Genomic DNA, 16,148 nt, shown 5'->3' with positions numbered 1-16,148 from the left:
TACAACTTCCACATAAAACCCGGCAGAATCCCTTCTGTGAGTCCGCATCCAAGTAGTCATGCCTTTAATTAGACACATTAATTTTATGTGTGTGTGAAGTGTTGCAGGGAAAGGGTGTTGCCTTCCCTTCAGTTCCTGTAGAGATGCAGTTTACAAGCTTCTCTCCTTTCAGCTCTCGTAATTCTCTTGGCTTTAGCATACTCTGGTGGTTTTCACGCACACATGAGGTGTAAAGAGAAGGCATTATGTGTAGATCCGCGTCCTAAATCCAAGGCTATGCTTGAGCTTGAACTTCAATTGTTTGGTCTACACGATGAGACTTCTTGGTGCTGGTGAGCCTTGAGGAACGTGAGGAGAAAAAGAGGGGGTACCACTGTGGGTGACTTGTACATCCTCACTGTAGCTCATCTCGTTATACGTCCAGTAAAGTCTTGTACCAACATCCTGTGGGTGGATAAGTAGTGGCTGCAAGTCCCCTCCTGAAGCAATTGTGGAGGCTATGAGGACAGAAGAGGTTTATAGCCAACAGGAACTTGAGCTGCTCATGTAAGAGTGAGGAGTCACTACGGCAAAGCACAGGTGCCCTGTGCTGTGTGGTGGAAGGAGGCAGGGGGACACAGAGCTGGGTCCAGGCACTTGTGAAGGTGTTACTGGCTTTCTGGCCCAGCAGTCCAAAGTGCAACAGAGCAGTAGCTTTACTTTCCATTCACTTCACCGATACAGATTATTTATAGTCAGGGATTGACTTACTTATGTACAATTATCAGCCATAAACCAAGTCAGTCACTGGATTACACCTAGTTCGCTTGTTCTTGGAACCCAGCTTTTGACCCATACCTACCCTCCCATAAAGGGTTTAAAAAATCTTGGCTAAACTTGAACTCTGAAAGATGGCTTCCTGGCACACAATATAGTGAAGAATTCCTAACTCTTCTCAAGTCGAAATACCCTTAGCCTTAAGGAATCCCTTTGATTCCTGAGGAAGATTATTATTTTTTTTTTTTTCAGCAAGTGTAAAATACCAGCATGCAAAAATATCATGTGTGTTGAGCTGGGCAATTATCTCAATGTGTTTGTCAAATGCCTCTCAAATTGGACACTACCCAAATTCCTTTTGAACCTTTCCTATGCCTCATTAGGTCACTGTGATTTGCCAAAAAAGGAAATATCAGGACAGACTTTGCAGCAAATGACATAAATTGTGCAACTCATCCTGGCTGTTTCTAGTATCACAGTTGCAGTAACAAGAAATGCTGCTTTGAAGGTCCACTGTATAAGGCTTTGAATGTGTAAAAATGAGTTTATGAATGTTTGTGTTGAGACACCTGGAGCCAGAAAGAATGACTTCCGAAGAACACCAGACAAAAGTCAAACAGTCTGTGAATAGAAGGTAAGGATGCTCTTTTTAATAATAAGGACACACACAACAGTAACTGAGAATCAACTATTCCTCAATTTATTTAAAATTACAATGTAAAATTTTAATAATATGACATTAGTAACCCCTTATCACAGGAAGTAAGGATTTTGTTTCAGTAATTTTCCCATTGTTTACTTATACAAGATTTCTTATGGCATTTTGTTCAATTTATACACACGCAGACCATTCGTTGTTTATCTTCACGTTAGTCAACCACATTTATCATCTTAAAGGTCTTGATATTTGCAAACTTATCACAGGAGAAATTAACAAGTAGATGTTTGGGACCCGCCTCAAAAGGGGTGATTTTAAACTTCGTACTGGATTGCTCACCGGCTTTCAGTGGTGGTATGCTAAATATAGGGAAAAAAAGGGAAAAATGTAAGCTGAAAACAGGCTTATGCATCATGCTTGAGTTTCTTCACTCACTATCTCCCATCTTAAGTCAGAATTCCTATCAGTTCAGAGTGGGATGGCCATGAAAAGACCGTGCCAGACTTGGTTATCTGATAGGTATTTAAATGCTCAAACCCATGCATTAAGATCTCTGACAAATACATTATGCAGTGACCCGGGCAAAGGGGGACATACTATAGCATATGAGATAAAACTTCATGCAGAACAGGGGGTGTAAAGCACATCTTGAATTATTATTAGAAAAGAGTAATCTGAGATCATGAAGAATATTGATACATATTAACACATAAGTAACTCCTGAACTAGAATAGATTATAGCACCAAGAAAACCTCAGTGTTTACACAGCAGGAAATTCTGAACAGAAGTCAAAATGTTTTATACCAGTATATTTTGTAATTCTTGGAAGCTCATGTGTACGGTTTTTCCCAAACAACTCTACCCTGTCATATTGTCTTGCCTTGCCTGAGGATAAAGTTGAATGGAATAGACAACATGGGGTTGCTAAATTCCCTCTGGAGAGCTTATAAATTATGGGATAGACCATTCCTAGTTACTCAAGTGCAAATGGCAATGTTAAGTTGCTGTGTATGTTTGTGTGTGTGTTCAGTTGAAGAGCACCATCCCACATCACAGGCATTTTTTTAGAAATAACTCCATTTGCTAGCATACGTCCAAATTTGTGTGATATTTTGTATATGTATAAAAATAAGGGATGGTGTGAAAATTTAACTTTTCTGTTTCAGTTGTGAAATACTGAAGGAAAAAGAGCAAGAAAAGACACAAAATCATCAAAGCATAACAATAGGAACCTGGAATCTATAGCAGGAACCTACTTCATTCCATTCTTCCCATTCACCATCTAATAGTTTCTTGACTCTTTATTAATCTCCTCAGATAACTATTTTGTAGGGTTCTGAAAGCAGAGCTTGGAAATCAGTGTACCTGTAGGTCTTGTTTTGGAGAACTTTTTTTTATTAATTAAAAAACTGAGCCCAACCCAAACTTGTATTGTAATAGTCCCCATTTTTCCTAGGCTCTTCCTGCCTGTCTTGTGGATTTCAGCTTTGTTCAAGTTCCAGGCCTTAGTAAAGTAAATTCAGTCATTTAAGGAGTACCTGTGGTCATGGTTTAGTCTGTCCTTTGAAAGCTATCCTCCTTAGTTGTGATTTATTGTGTCTGGAAGAGCTATGCACAGAGCATATTTGGGATTGTTTCTTTCAGAGGTACCACCCTTTGAGATTACAACCTGTGTCTAAACCATCTGTGTTCATTTTTGTTCCCAAAGCTGGGACACCTGTGCATCTACTTTTTATAGGTACATCTACCTGTTTGATGTGATACCCAGATTGGCATCTGCAGCCAGCTTAACAAAGTGGGGGAAAAATATCCCAGTTACAATATTGCTATAATTTGGGTATAGTATGGGCAGAAACAGTCATGTATCCTGCTGCTGGGCCTATGATAAGGATGGGAACATTCAGCCCATCTGGCCTATAGCTGCATAGACAGCCTCAGCAACGTTTACTGCATGGCTAAGCATATATTTTACTCTGGAACTGTGGGGTCTTGCTAGATAGGCAGGAAAACAAGTTCTGTCTGATTATGACAGCAATTATTTGCCCTCCCAAACTATGGAGCCAAAGCCCAAGTTAGAAAAAGAGTTAGTTCAAAACTGTGTCCTTCATTATGAGATGTGACATTGACTGGCTTCCCAAGTTACAGCAAGAAGAAAATGTTTTCTCATCCCACTGTTTGGTTCCAAGTCATCCATGCATAGGTTCTTTATCTCATGTATCTTTAATAGCAGGAAGGAGGCATTTCTTGTACTTACTCTATCTCAAGGATTCCTCTGAGCAGGTCACTGCCTTCTACCTGCATCATGCAGTTTGACACTTCTGTATCAATGGGATTGGTAAATGTCACTTCCACATCCACTTCTCTGTTCACTTTCGCTTCACCAAGTATCTGTGCAAAGAAAATGCTTGAAAGGTCAGGTTCTCAGTATTCTTTTATATTGGAGCCTCCTCGGTCATCAGATGAGGAGATATTAAGAGAGGCTGTAATGGACCATGGAGAATGTGAGCAGAACCTCTCTTCCAGGGAAGAAAGTGCTTATAAGGGCTCATTTTGCCTTTTCTTTGTCATTGCAATTAGAGCAAAGGGACAGCAATTTACCTCTATGTCGATGGTAGGATTGTCCAGGGTGATGTCTCTCTGCACTAGCACTTGAATCCCGCCTTCTACATGACATAAAGCTGTTACCTCGATCGTGTTGTCTGTAGTTAACTGCTGTTGATATTCAGTATATTGTATATTAATGGGAAATTGTTTCTCTGGAAGAAAAAAAAAAAAGAATTAATACATGCTTTTATAAGCCCACTGAGTTTCACACTGAATATTAGTATTTTACTTCTATGCTGTGTCTGGGACTGGGAAGGCCTTCAGCCATCACTGCCAAACTCAGTTCATGCAAATCTACCAGTTTGCTGTAGAGAGTGAGTGATTTCTTCAATGTTATCCCTCCTTCATTCCCTACTACTATATTGCCTGGCTTGTTTTCCTCCAGATTGCTCTGAAAGATAGGAAGGCTGGAGTTAAAGGAGTTTACCAGTGCCACCCCATCTGTAATGGGACACGCTTTGATAGCCCTCATCAGCCTGTTTGCTCATGATATTATGAAATGCTCTGACGTCTTTACATTTCTTTTCTCTTTCCAGCCCTATCTGCTTTTTACTATCATGTGTTTGTACAGTAGTTTACATGCTGTAATTCAAATCAAGGAATCTCTTCTGCCTGTGGGACTGTGATGCCATCAGGCATATGAACTCTGTCTTCACCGAGAGTCCAATTCCTAATGCTTTAGGAAAGCTGGTAGATCCCAACTCCAGAAGTCAAACTACACACTAAATAAATGAAACATTATTTCTGCTTCTCACTAGGGACTCAAAGCCCAAGATTAATACAATATAGTATCAGTTGTGAATCAATGATCTTTCAGCTCACTTTAGAGATGCTGATATATCTATTATCCCATGCTCCTACTGGTAACTTAATTTCATCTTTCCAACAATACTCTCATTTAGGTAGAGAATTTCTTCCAAAAGGTTATCGAACTCCATCCAAAAAAGAATTAAAAATCTTAGATCCTTTACTCCTCAACAGTTCCTTAATACAAACTTTCTTTTCTGTGGAGCTTAGCAGGACATTTCAGCAATTTTTATTCCTCACACTTTAATTCTATTCTGCTGTGCTAATGCATCTGGTTTCTTGTTTCTGCTGTTATCCGTGTCCTACTACCTTTCGTTAAGGCCTCTCATAACTGAGCAGAACACATTTAGTTGGAGTTGATTTCTATGCTTTTATGTTGTCCTTATCTTTTTTAATGCGATTTTTTTAAGTGAAACTTCATGTTTATTCAGCATCTTCTTTTCACTCCCGAGACAGACTTTCCAAAATGTGAATAGTACTTGAGGAAAATGGTGTGAAATATGCCTTTTTAATATGTTTATAAGCACAATGTAATTGTTTTCAGCCTTTTCTGCATAGAAATTTCAGACTGCAGTGCTAGAGGGTTTTTTTCCCCGAGTTCACAAGCTTCTAATGCCCATTTACTGGTAAAACAATTATACGATTGTGATTAAAAGTTATTTTAAAAATTACCTTCTTTAGGAGACAGTGTGACAGACATGGAGTCCTTCCAGATCTCACGAACTGGTCTTCTAGTGTACACGGTGCTCCAAGCCGTCATATTTACATGAACAGTCTTAACATCAGACTGTAAGTTTTCAAGAACCAGAATTAGATTGAGGTCTTTGCCGACTTGTAAAGGCCCAGCCACCTTGAACTTCCCTGCGATGTCAGGCTTCTGCTCGATTTCCCGCGGTGTTGGTGCTGTAGGATCAAACTTATCCTCAAGTCCCAGCTTCTTACGGGCTTTTTTAAAAATGTCTCTCTCTTTTTTAGAGCCTGTCAGGGAGAACCACAAAAATTATCCTCAACACTTAACATTCATCTCTTATTTTACGTGACTGCTAGAGACCAGCCAACAGAACACAGTGTCTGCTCTTAGGGATGAACAGAGCCTCTGTTTTCCACAGCCACACCTCATTTTCTGGCTCTGCAGTCAGTAGTGTCACTGCCCCTCTAATAGCATTTGTTTGTAATGTAAGATCTTCAGTCCAAAGTTGCTTACTATTCTGATTTCTATCTCTTTTAATGGTTGTAATATTTAGAAATGCAAATTCTTATTTGCTATTACAGAAAAGGCCCCTAATCTAAGGGAAGCTGAGGGCATGGTGTGGTGGGTTGACTCTGGTCAGCAAGTGCCCACCCAGCTGCTCGCTCCCTCCCCTTTCCTGAAGGATGGGGAGAAAACAGAAGGAAGGGGAGAAGACTTCTGGATTGAGATAATGAGAGTTTAACAGGGAAAGCAAAAAGAGGAGGACATCCGTGACTTGGCATTGGCAGGCAGATGTCCAGCCACCTCCTGGAAAGCAGGGCCTCAACATGTGGAATGGCTGCTTGGAAATACAAACACCCCTGCCCCTTTCCTCCGCCTCTTGCTGAGATTTTATTGCTGAGCATGAAGTTCCATGGCACGGAATATCCCCTTGGGTCAGGTGTCCTGGTTGGGTGCCATCCCAGCCTCTCACCCACCCACAGCCTTCTCACCACTGCAGGGAGGGAGAGGGAAAGCCTTGACACTCTGCGAGTGCTGTTCAGCAATAGCCAAAACATCAGCGTGTTATCAAGGCTTTAGCAGGGCAGCTATGAAGAGAGTTAACTCCATCCCGGGCAGAGCCAGTACACAACAGAAGCTTGTTATTTGGGCTCTAATTTATCATGCCTTTCACCCTTCTGATATATATTTCCATTAGCAGTGTCCATTCTTTGCATTTGCAAATCCAATTCGTGTTTGTAATTTTTCTTTCCACACTATCAAACCCAAAGGTCTGACAAGTTTATGTGCTGTTTGACCCTTTGAAAGAGTTGCCTTTCCTGGGCTCAAGTGTTGATTTAGCTTAGGTTTCTGTAACAGGCCCTTCATCTGGCTGACAAATAACCGGGCTGTCGGGTAATTCTCACAAAGCAGAGGCAGTCAGTACCCATTAGTGATAGGCAGGTAGAACAGCGAATGCTTTATGCAGAGATATTTGGACCTGTCATATTAGGTCCTAAAAAGCAGCTCCATATGAGAAAGAGCAAGGCAGAATTTTTTTATTCTTTACCTTCTCTTCCCTTTTCTACCAGAACTGAATAAACTGAGTGTAAATTTTGCTTTTACTTTATAGACGCAAAAAATTTCCCGCTAGGAGACTCCTGTCTTAAAGTTTGCATGCGTTTGGGAATGAAGCAGCTATGCAACCAGAAGAACCAGTGTTTGTATTTACCTTCTTCGTATTTGTAATCATTGGTGACATCTATGCGATCATCTCTGCCGACTGCCTTTGTGCTGATGAATTGGCCAATTGTGGTAGACTGCGAAAATATTAATGTCTTCTTTCCCGTTGCAGTGTCATAATTCCAGTACATGCAGTCTGCATTCACTTCCGCAAACACAAACGGGCAGTCGTAGTCCAGATCTACGTCTCCTTCTTTGATGGCTGTCCGTGAGGCAGGACCACACTGATAAATTCCTATGGCATGAAGAAAACATAATTTAGACCTAATCAAGTCTTTGACGGTAAGCAGATCACTAGACAGATATTTGTTAATGATTACTTAATTGCCCCGTGCTGTTGTCCCATTCTAGCTCTTTCATCCACATAGACCCCCATACCAGGCCAATCAACAATGTATCTTCTGTTTATTCTGAAGGAACACTTTGATTTATTTTATAGTATCCCTTGATTTTTCGATAGATCTGGATGCGTACATTGGAAATATAGGAATTGCTGTGAAAGACTGCTCCTAGAAGTCTAGTTTGTTTCTTGGCATCCACAGCTGATCTGAGGCTTTTCTAATATGATAGATAAGATATTCTCCCCTCTCTGCCACTCTATGTCTGAGCAGGATGAGAAATCATTTTTACAATGGTTTTACTTTTTCTTTTGTTTCCTTCTCTCTAAAAGTAACCGACTTCTATAATTTGTCAACATTATTCCTGAAATAAACTCTGTGTACCTTCACTTTGTTCTTGGGGAGTTGCATCCAGAATTTGCCATCCGCTGTATGAGGCTCCCAAGTCACTGCGGGAAAACCAGCTTTCATTCCAGACGTGGAAATTCCTACATGCAAGAATGAACAAAGTAAGATACTAGTATGTCTTTCTAGTTTCCTGTTTGCATCCATTTATCATCCATCTTAGTCAAATGTATTAAATGCCTTAATTAGCATAGGTTCTTATCTGAGGCTGACCACTTCCACTCTGATCCTGACTATATTAACTAGACAGGAGCTGAAGGTTGCATTGTGGAACAGATGTAAATGTTCAAGGGCAGAAAGCAAAAAGCCTATTTTTCTCCAAAAGTTCTGAGCACATGCGCTTCCTTTGTTTTAGCTGTTTTTCTTATAGCACAATACTACAGTTATACTTATTGCTTGTATCTAGAATGGGTCCAGAACAAGTAGGGGAGTAACCAAGGCAGCCAGTGAGAGACTGCACCTGTTCTTTACTGAACACAAGCTGCTTTGAGCTGCATTTGATGCTTAATTAATAGTGGCAATAATGATAATATTTTCACTGTAAATGATGTTACTGAAAAGGAAAAAAAAATTCTGAGCACGTGCGCTTCCTTTGTTTTAGCTGTTTTTCTTATAGCACAATACTACAGTTATACTTATTGCTTGTATCTAGAATGGGTCCAGAACAAGTAGGGGAGTAACCAAGGCAGCCAGTGAGAGACTGCACCTGTTCTTTACTGAACACAAGCTGCTTTGAGCTGCATTTGATGCTTAATTAATAGTGGCAACAATGATAGTATTTTTCACTGTAAATGATGTCACTGAAAAAAAAAAAAAGGCAGGGAAGCTGGTTCTGTTGAACTTTTGCAATTTAACACGAGCAGTTTTTGAAGAATAGTTCCAAACTAAGTTAAGTCCTACTGTTTGATATATCCACTCTAATACCATAAATTTTCAGTCATCTGTGGCATCTTTCCTGCTCTGGCTTCAATTTGCTATTGTAACTCAGGTCATAATTCTCTGCTTAACTGAGAGTGAAAACACAGAGTTTTGTAGTAGTATTTTGTAGTGTTTTTTTTATTGATCCTGTGTGGGTGTAGCTGTTTTTAAGACAGTTTTTAAGAAGGTAACAAAGCATTTGTCATTAGAACATCTACTCTGCACCTGAAGACTCTATAGGCATTGATAGGTCCTACTGTTAATATCGTAGAGCCTTACCATATGCTGTCACCTCCCCTCTCCAAATGATTTCCAGAAGCATCGTAAAACTCATCTACACGCAGATTTCCATCTACATCGTGGGCAGAGCTGAAGTTTGTGATTGTACGAGTGGGAATCCCCAGACATCTAAGCGCTAGAGAGCGAATGGAAAAAACATAGTCAGAAAGCAGTATTTCTGGAATGGGAAGTTTTATATAACACGCTAATGTCTTGAAAGACTTTCATGTGGGAAGTATTGTTCGTGCTTCTTTTAACAGAATCTGTGCAGTGTCAGTTATGTGCATGGCATGAAACGTACCTGTAGTCAATACTGCTGCAAAAACCCAACATTGTCCATATCTAACAGGTCTGAATCCTGATTTCTTCCAGCTTTGCAGGATTTCACTGCTTCCAGTCCAGCTGCTTGGGCTTTTCCCATCGTCATAATTTCCACTCCAGTTTCCTAGCACCACCCCTCGGTCATCATTGGCATTGACCTGTAAAAATAATTAAATTTATGATGAGATAAATTAAAGAGTTTACAACAGATGTAGGAGCAGTAGGGGAGCAGGCAAGTGAAAAGCCTTGAATGACATTTTAGTGGACAAAAGTCACTGTTTCATGCAGCTGGCCTTCAGAAAGAAGCCTTAGCTTTTCAGGGAAATGAAATATGTGTGCTCTTAAGAAATGGAGAGCATGTAAACACTGTTTCTCCCACCCAAGTTCGGTAGCACCAGGCAAAGGGAAGGCAAACACCAGTTTTCAGTGAACCTTCCTGACATGAGGTGGCAACTTTGCCACTGTATGATTGAATGGCATCATCACAGCATATCATGCAGCTAAGCTCTCAGAACGTGCCTGCACCATGATGTAGTGAGCCCTCAGAAATTTTACATTAAATTAGGGGAAGTGGCTGACACAACAAATGGGGCACGGTCACCTGGAAAATCCTGGGTAATGTGTCAACAGAAACCATAGAAAGTTGAGGAAGAAAAGGTGTAGATTTCAGAACTTGGGGCAGGATGACCCCAATTGGTACAGGCTGGGTGAGCAGCAGCCCATCTGAAAAGGGCCTGGACGTTACAGCAAATGCCAGGTTGAACTTGAGTCAACAGCGCTCCCTCATCATAAAGGGAAAGCCCATGCCAGGCTACATTGAGAAAAGCGTGACCAGGAGATTGATGGAAGCTGTTAACACCCTTTAATTATCCCTAGTGAGGCTGTGCCAGGAACCCTGTCTCCAGTTTCGGGCTCCTCAGTTCAAGGGGACACTGAGACGCTGAAGAGGGCCCAGGAGGGAAGGCTGCCAAGATGGCCAGGGGCCATGGAGCACACAGTCTGCGAGAAGTTGAGAGAACTGGGCTGGTTCAGTCTGGTTAAGAAGGGGATAAGGGGAATGTAACAGCAGCTTTACAGCTACTTGAATGGAATGTACTAAGATGTCAGAGTCCAATTTTTCTCTGTTCTGGCAGATCGTATAACAAGAGGCAACAGCAGGAAGCTGTAGCTTGGGAAAATAATACTTGACATTAGAGAAAAAATCCTTGCTGAGAGGGTAGTGCAGCTCTGGACCAGTCACCAAGAGAGGCCATGAAACCTCCATCCTTGGAGATTGTCAAGGTGGCCTTGACAAATCCTTGGCTGAGCTGATCTAGTACCGCTCCAACTCCACTTCAAATTGCAGGTTGGACTAAAGGTCTCCAAGGGCCTGATCCCTCAACATACCACCCTGTATCTTATACTTTTGGTTTGACTTCGGCTATTCAAGTGATAAGTATCAGAAATCACTCAGATGAGATAAATCTAGTGGCCTGAGATGGGATGGCCACCTAGGTGTTTCTCTGGCCCGCATTTCTGCTGCATACAAACAGTGGCTGAAAATTTTCTGAGAAGTGTCTTCATTCTTATGTTCACTGACTACTGTAAAAGAACAGTTAGTAGTTTGAACTTTTTGAACATGTTGCTTACCATTGCGCTGAGAACACGGCCCACGTATCTGGGGTCATTTCGGTGAGATACATCTGTGACAGGATCCTGTCGATGGCTTAAGCTTCGATCCAGCATGGAAAGGCAAATATCAAGAATATCTTCTTGAAACTATGTAATAGAAATAAGTTAGTGTTTTGGAAACACAGATTAGCTCTACAAAACATCAGGATAAGTGGAGCCACACAGTGTTTAATGTTTTTTTTAATGACCAAATGAATTGCTGTAGCTCAGCCAGGAGTTACCATCTAAAAATGCGGCCTCAACAAACTGTGAAGATTAGAACTCAAAGTGCTTCTCAAAACTTGGAATCTGTGGATTTAAGGCCAGGACTCTGCCCCTCAGCATTGCTACAGTACTTTACTACCAAGCAGACACTAAGGTTCCTGCTGGCTGCACCTCTGAGTCCCAGGTCATATCACTGACTAGTCAATTATAAATCCTCATGCTAATCAGTGTTACAGGGCTTGGCACAAGTTCTAATTTCAACACCAGATTCCTGCTCTTCAGAGGTGTATGACTGCAATGAACTTGAAATAGCAAACAAGCCCTGGTCACCCAGTTCATGTGAAAACCAGAGCAGGGAGTCTGGTGTTTCAGCGCCGCATTTACCTGGCCAAAGTTCCATCCAAAGCTGCTGATGTGATTCTTATTGCCCGCAAAGATGATGCCAAACTCTTCTAGGACATATTCTTCACACTCGGCCTTGTTAGACATGAACACGTCATCACCTGGAAAGCCAAAACAGAGGTATGTGCAACCACAGCAGGCAAAATAAAACACAACCTCAGGAGCCTTGGTGCCCATCAATAAGAATGCTTGCAGATATCTACCCTTTTCTGTTCTTGCTGTTACAAAGAGATTGTGAAACTCAGGATTTCCTATAATTAGAGAAAGGGGTGGGGGGTGTCTGAGTGAAGACAGAGGTATGACACTGTCAAATCTGGGAGAAGATGGCAGCTGGTAGATATGTCTTGTCTTTTGGCGTAGAGCCCAGACATGCTCTTCTAAACTTGTGCAGAAGTCGGGAAGCTCTGGCAAAAGCAGAACTTAACCTCCTTAAGCAGAACTTCATCTTTTAAGGCAAGGAGCTCTCCAGTAAGTACATGATACAGAGCTGATTTTATGTGCCAGAAGGTCTTAAGAAACAGTTAAACCCTTTTCTCACTGATACATTACGTGGTGCACGTTCAGGTCCTGTATTAAAGAAGTACAGATCAAATGGAGAAGCTGCAAATGAAGCTACAAGCATTTTAGTTCTTTGAGGGAAAAGTCAACATGTTCATACCTGAGGACCACGGGTTAAAGAGCAAAACGAAGGTGCCAAGGCTTGTTGGAGAAGAGCTGCCACTTTGAACGCTCAGCTTGTAACGTCCAATGATGGCATTAGGTGGGCTGGAAATGGAGATGCTCACAGAGTTGGAACTGGTAGACTGTAGGACTGCACTCCAGCCGTCCTTGCTCACTGTGCTGGAGACACCAAATGTGGCCTGGGTCCTATTCACCTTTGAGGGTCTTGGACCTTTTAAGGAAAATAAACAACATTTTTATCTGCAGCTTGCTGAAATAGAGATTTAGTTGTCAACAAGCTCAGCAGAGATGTGACTCTCCCCTCGGATGAATTTGTGCCATACGTTGGAAACTGAAGGGAGCTATCACTGCTGGCTGGGATGGAAGTAATGCAACAAACCCCTCAAGCAGTTCCACAGCTGTGTGAACCAGCGTGTTGGCTCTGAAGCAGTATCTTGCTGCCCTATAGTGTATATTGGGCCAAAAAAACATCACAAGGCAGTGTCACCCTTTCTGTGAAAGAAGATGGGAGCCATACCTGTTTCTGCGATGAACGTTAAGTTTTGCTCAGGCTGTTCTGTTCCATTGAAGGTGACAATGAAGGCTTGTCCTCGCCTCACAACCAGCTCTTTGCTAGAAAATTTACTTGTGTGGTGTTCTTTTCCATTTTCTCTCAGATGCCAGTTGGTACTTGGCTGCGATGCAGCTACAAAAAAGTGAGAGAGCAAGAAAACTTGATGGTACGTCCGAGGGGGAAGGAGCACAGACACACTTTATACGGAGGAAGAAGCACAGCCAAAACAAAGAATTGCATGTCACTTTCTACAGGTAACTAGTACCCATGAGAGATTTCCACCAAAAATAGAAATAATTTATTTGTGAGCATTATTTTTTTTTGAGAGAGACTCCACCTCGCGTAAGCTGTTAGAGATTATCTGCATAATTAAGTATAGAAGGAGTAGAATATCTGGTACTAAAGAAAAATCAGGAAGGCATCTAAGAGGAGAGAACCCTGATAATTGGATTCTTGTGAGTTACTTGGGTAAAGAATCTGGCTGAACTCAGCTAATTCTTTCAAGGTGTCATCCATTCCAAGACATGGTGTTATCCTGACAGAGATGCAGCCTTGCTGCCTCTGAATAAAAAATAAAGAAACCTGATTCAGCCAAGAAACACTTCTGCATTTAAATCATGTAAACCATGATGTGTTCTCTAGCTCTGTTTCCATGTCATGTTCCTCTGATTTAACTGACAGCTACTCTCTGTTGGAAGCACCTAACAAGAACGCGTTGATGGACATGGAGCTGTCATTTGGCAGCAGGAGAGATGGCAGAATTGGAGAGAGCTCGCTACTAAAACCATGTATGTGAAATAATATGTTGCAGAAAGTTCTTCTGTATGAACTATGGCTTCAGTCAGAGACTGAAAAACAGCATCTGAGATTGGTTTGGCTCTGACATCATCAGAGCGTATGGAAGGTTCTGTAGTAGAAGATGGCTCCATGGTTTAAATTAAGTGCAGAAGTACAGAAGAAAAAATTAACTTTGGATTTTTTTAATTCCTAAGGGCACTGCGTGTTTTTTAAAAATAACTTTATTATTCTATATTCTCCTCTTTTCCACACCCTTTCCTCCCCTCTTCCCCACCCACCCCCACCCCCCCTAGAACAGTGGGTTGGAGGTTTAAAAGTTTTCATTACTGCACTTCATACTGGACTTTGAATTGTTTTAACTGAAACATTTTAAAAATAATGCAAGTCTACGAGCTGCCATCTTGATAAACCAAAAGCATGCTAATGTATCAATTAAAAAATACACACAAAAACCTGGCACATCTGTAAGCATTTCAGAATCACAATTGGATTTTGACATTTTAAAAAAGAAAAAACACGAGTAGCTGGCAATATTCTAGATGTACTTTGTAATGTAATGTAGTAAATTCATTAGCATGCATGGATTCAACATTAAATTTCAATACCTGAATTATTTTCAGTTGCTGAATTTTTATTTTCCACGGAGACCAGTATGACTTCATCAGAACTGATAAAGCAAAAAATAGATAAAACTTGTTCCTCCCCCCCCCCCTCCCCCCCCCCCCCCCCCCCCCCCCAAAAAAAAAAAAAAAAGAGGGAGAATAGGGAAGAGTAAGAGTGTGGTCCTTACTAGTGGAACACATCTACCCTGTGCCATTATTGAGTAAAAAATCATTATCCCATGTCCAAACAGATTTATTACTGTAAAGATATTATTATTTTTTTGATCTTCAGTTTGTCAAGTTTAGACAAGCCTTGAAATAACTACATTAGTAGTCTTAGCAACGTAGTCACAGCTCAAATTGAGGGAACACCTTTTTTACAGTATCGAGGTGAGCAGCACGTGCTTTGATTTTTCAGGAACGTGCCTACTTCAAAAAAAATCTTCATAAACTTAGCAATGAAGCATATCTATTGTAGCTGGAGGCATGCAAAAGATTTCTCTTCAGAAAGGCAAGCGTTATCTGGCAAGGTTGGAAAGGCAACATGGGACCATTTTATAGTAATTATTAAACTGGGCAATTTGCATATGTATAAACATCAGCATGTAAGCCAAAAAAACCCAAACACCACAAAAAACAGACCGGGGTGGAAGAAAAATCTCCTAAATTTTTATATCCTCTCTGCCCTAACTTCAGGTTTCAACCTTCTGTGCTTATTGTAGCCTCCCTCAGGGTTTGCAATGATACCTTCTCTAAGTCCTACTTTGTTTCTTTCTCTTATGTCAGATTTGTCAGTCTCTCACTTGCACTTGTCTGACAGCTTCAAATAGCTGCAGCCTTCCCCTTCCTTCCTATTTGCAAAATACATAATTTTTACATCAGATAATATACCTGTTCTCCCAAATCTCATTCTGATAAGTTTGCTGTTCCCACACGCACAATAATTGAAAAAACACAATTCCTGTGGAAATCCTTCTCCTAACTCTTGATGGAAGAATTTTCTCTTCCTTTTTTTTCTGGGATCAAAACTCCTTAGAGAAGTAGTGATCTTTCCGTGTCCATTACAGAACTGGATATGAGGCAGGGATGTAAGAAAGTAACAAAAAGAGCACCACACAAGGGGCTTCCCACTTGCTCACCTGGGCCCATATCTGATCAATAGGTCCTGGAGCTTTCCTCTGAATGGTCTCCTCTACTTCTGTTGGCTCAAAGAACGGCTGGTGCCTTTCACTCTTTAAAAGTTTAGGTGTAAAGTTGCCTATTTGCAATATTTCCTCTGGGGGTGGAGCTTGAACCTTTGCTCCACAACCAACAGGACATGAAGATTCATTTTTTATTCATTTTTTGCTCTCTCAGTCCCTACATCCTGGTCTTGCTTCCTTGCAAATTAACATCTGAAGTTTAGACAATGTTTATCCCAAATAGTCTGGCCACTTGTTAAGAGTTTCTTAACGTATTAACATTTATAAGAATTTCAGCATTTAGGTACTTTTCTTTCTGTTATAATGTTAAAATTATAGGAATAGTATAACTCCTTCTTGCACTGCATTTGTTTTTAATTTGAAATACTTCATGAGCAACATTTACAACTGCTTTTTCTTTAAATTAATTCACTGAATCCATTTTTCCCCCTCACTGCATTGTAGCAATTGCAAAACAATGAGTAAGCTATTGCCTCTGCCCCAGACGTAATCAGGTCAAATTTAAAGAAAAGATTTTTTTCATTCATCACACAAT

The 16,148-nt window shown here is 40.9% G+C and overlaps 1 protein-coding gene across 1 annotated transcript; it reads right to left on the bottom strand.

The window, feature by feature from the left end:
• Positions 1–1,434: 1,434 nt before the first annotated feature.
• LOC106889031 (protein-glutamine gamma-glutamyltransferase E-like) lies at positions 1,435–15,645 on the bottom strand. The gene is made up of 13 exons (XM_014943678.1): positions 15,551–15,645; positions 12,976–13,143; positions 12,436–12,669; positions 11,760–11,878; positions 11,130–11,258; positions 9,481–9,658; positions 9,180–9,315; positions 7,962–8,065; positions 7,229–7,474; positions 5,499–5,804; positions 4,014–4,171; positions 3,670–3,803; positions 1,435–1,773 (listed from the first exon to the last, which is right to left on the bottom strand). The coding sequence occupies exons 1-13, from the start codon at positions 15,558–15,560 to the stop codon at positions 1,626–1,628; spliced, it is 2,070 nt and encodes a 689-aa protein (XP_014799164.1). The 5' UTR covers positions 15,561–15,645; the 3' UTR covers positions 1,435–1,625.
• Positions 15,646–16,148: the final 503 nt, after the last annotated feature.

The sequence above is a fragment of the Calidris pugnax genome, unplaced genomic scaffold (genome assembly GCF_001431845.1).
Source record: "Calidris pugnax isolate Ruff unplaced genomic scaffold, ASM143184v1 scaffold118, whole genome shotgun sequence".
In the NCBI taxonomy this organism is placed as follows: Eukaryota; Metazoa; Chordata; class Aves; order Charadriiformes; family Scolopacidae; genus Calidris; species Calidris pugnax.
This window is presented reverse-complemented; position numbering and strand designations above follow the sequence as displayed.

What these genes read in the sequence shown, in the direction of transcription:
- LOC106889031 (XM_014943678.1), bottom strand. An exon ending in TCCCCAAGAACAAAGTGAAG is followed by an intron (nt 7,475 to 7,961) that starts GTACACAGAGTT and finishes TTCATGCCATAG; the next exon opens with GAATTTATCAGTGTGGTCCT. An exon ending in TGATTACAAATACGAAGAAG is followed by an intron (nt 5,805 to 7,228) that starts GTAAATACAAAC and finishes TCTCCCTGACAG; the next exon opens with GCTCTAAAAAAGAGAGAGAC.